This window comes from Otolemur garnettii, unplaced genomic scaffold (genome assembly GCF_000181295.1).
Source record: "Otolemur garnettii isolate 467f Iridium unplaced genomic scaffold, OtoGar3 scaffold00118, whole genome shotgun sequence".
NCBI classification, from domain to species: domain Eukaryota; kingdom Metazoa; phylum Chordata; class Mammalia; order Primates; family Galagidae; genus Otolemur; species Otolemur garnettii.
This window is the reverse complement of record NW_003852513.1, coordinates 1,980,778-1,983,336: the sequence shown is the minus strand read 5'-3', so window position 1 is coordinate 1,983,336 and position 2,559 is coordinate 1,980,778. Positions and strand designations below refer to the sequence as shown.

At 48.1% G+C, this 2,559-nt stretch overlaps 1 protein-coding gene across 1 annotated transcript in view; it reads left to right on the top strand.

Annotated features, from left to right (window-relative positions):
• LOC100940751 (gamma-aminobutyric acid receptor subunit rho-2) overlaps positions 1 to 2,559 on the top strand; it is a 69,119-nt gene that overhangs the window by 17,121 nt on the left and 49,439 nt on the right. The window contains exon 2 of the mRNA XM_012809953.2: positions 569 to 675. Coding sequence (XP_012665407.1) covers positions 569 to 675 — 107 coding nt within the window. The remainder of the gene's footprint in view (positions 1 to 568; positions 676 to 2,559) is intronic.

Genomic DNA, 2,559 nt, shown 5'->3' with positions numbered 1-2,559 from the left:
AAAGATCTTTTGAGGCCAGGAGTTTCAGACCAGCCTGGGCAACATATTAGGACTCCACCTCTACAAAAATAAAAAAAATTAGCTGAGTGGGGAGATGTGCATCTGTAATGCCGACTAATTGGGAGGCTGAGGTAGGAGGATTGCTTGAGCCCAAGAGGACCTGGAGGTTGCAGTGAGCTATGATAGCGCTGCTGTGCTCCAGCCTAGGTGACAGAGTGAGACTGTGTCTCTAAAATAAATAAATAAATATTTTTAATAAGAAAACCATATTATGATCTTTACTCAACCATTTTCATCCAATTTTAATTTTTGGCAAGATAATGAAGAGGTTGCAAAGGTAGCACACTGTGCTGCCCAGAAGGGCATCTGCTTTAGGAAGGCTCTGGAAGGTTCTGGTCCTCAGGTGGGGTGGGAGGCCCTGCAGCCCTGCCTCTCCCCTGGATTGAGAAGGAGGTGGCAGAATGCAGAAAAGGTGCTACCAGGTGGACCCTGCAGGGAGTGACCTCCCCTGCCCCTCTCGCTCAGCACTTTGGTGAGCTAATGAAATGTTCCTGGCTTGTCTTTGCAGTCACCTGTATAAGAAGAACCTTGATGTGACCAAAATCCGAAAGGGAAAGCCTCAGCTGCTCCTGAGGGTAGATGACCATGACTTCACCATGAGGCCTGCCTTTGGAGGTAGGACTGTCCTCCCTTGGTCTGCCGCTCACGATGTCCCCTGGGGACAGCCCTTCCCCAGAAGGCATGATAAATCCCCACTCAGATAAATCTGATGCCGTTTCCTGAATCATTTTCCCAAGGAGCAGGAAGCGGTAGGAGAGCTGCTGACTGAAGAGAGCTAGAGACCCACCCTGCTGTGGCTGACTTTTTCTTTCTTTCTTTCTTTTTTATTTTATTTATTTATTTATTTAATTTATTTTTGTTAGATCATACTCAACACTATTATGAAACTAATTGTTACCTATCTTAGGAAAGCTACAATCCGAATGGTGCCCTAGACTTTTTCTTTCTTAAAGAAGTAAAAACAGGCAGGTAGTCAGGACACAAAATAGCCCCTCTGTGGCTGGTGGCAGGCGGCAGGGAGTTCAGAGTTTTGAGGGGCCACCAGCTTTCCATGCAGCCGCAGTGATTCAGCTCACGACAAGGGCCCCTTGCATACCTGTCCCAAAGGTGATCTGCTAATTTTGGGGTGAAGGAGGGAGTCACAGCCACTGGCTGTTCTTTCCAGGATCTGCAGTAATGACAGTTCAGAGTGACTAACAAAACACCACAAACTGGGGGCTGGAAGTTCAAGACCAAAGTGCCCACACATTCCATCTTTGCTGAAGGCTCCCTTTCTGGCTCACGGAGGGCACCTGTCCTGTGGCCTCTCATGGTAGGAGGGGCAAGGCAGCTCTCAGGGCCTCCACTCTCACGACATAATCTCTAGCAGCATTGCCTTGGGGGTTAGGATTCCAGTGTATGCATTTTGTGGAGACATAAACCTTTGGGCTGTAGCAGCCAGAAGGGAGCTAGTAATCTGCTGACCCAGCAAGGAGTGGGGTGCAAGGATAGCAGAGATCCCTGGGCCAGGTCCCTCTGGTGCCTATGGGGAGACAGGCCCCAAGCATGTCAGCTGGTGGGCCCTGGTTGAGACAGACCCTTTCTCCTCTATCTCTCCCTTGATCCTCTCTCAGTCCCTAGCGTTCTCCTGAGGCAGCAGGAAGGAGTAGGGGTGACCTTCTGGCAAGTCATCAATCCTTTCTGAGCCTCCATTTGCTTGTTTATAAAATGGGGCTATAATCCCCAAGTAGGGGGTTGTTCAGATTAAACAAGATAATGTATGTAAAGCCCATGACACACATTCGTTCACGTCCCCTCCAAAAAACCCAGCTGTCAGACCTTCCTCCTGTGTCACTGTTAAGGGATTAAGAAATTAATTTATCCCAGGGGCCTTTGCATTTTAAAAGGCCTCAAAGCCTCCTGCTAAATTCCCTGAGCTCTGACAGCTGCTGAGCAGGAGGAGAAAAGTGGGCGGCAGATTACAGTCTGTGACTCTTCCCCTTCCCAACCAGCCAGCCGACTGCCTGGCTTAGGTTAAGAGGAGGCCACCCTGTTTCTGGTACTTTGAGTTTTGCCAGGGGGCTCTGCAAGGGCAATCCTGACAAAGGATTTTATGAACATAAAGTTTTACTGAACAAGCAGCTTTAAAATAGCTACATTTGCTCCAGGAAGTCTAAGTGAGGTGTCACCAGAAGCTGGGCTTTACCTTTCTTATATAGCATCAGGGAAGAGCAAACAGTAATGACAGCCACTGCTTTGATAGCAACTATTCTGTGCCAAGCACCATTCTAATCGAGGTGTTTTGTATATAATCTTATTTCAGTTCATCAACTCCGTGAAATAGGTACTATTATTATCCCAGGATGAGGAAACAGAGTATGGATGTAGCATACTACTAGGGCCCACAACACTTTTAGGCTCTCTCCCCAAATCAATTTCTTTCTTTCTCCCTTCCCTTTCCTTCTTTCCTTCCTTCCTTCCTCCCTCCTTCCGTCCCTCCCCCCTTCCCTTCCCTTCCCT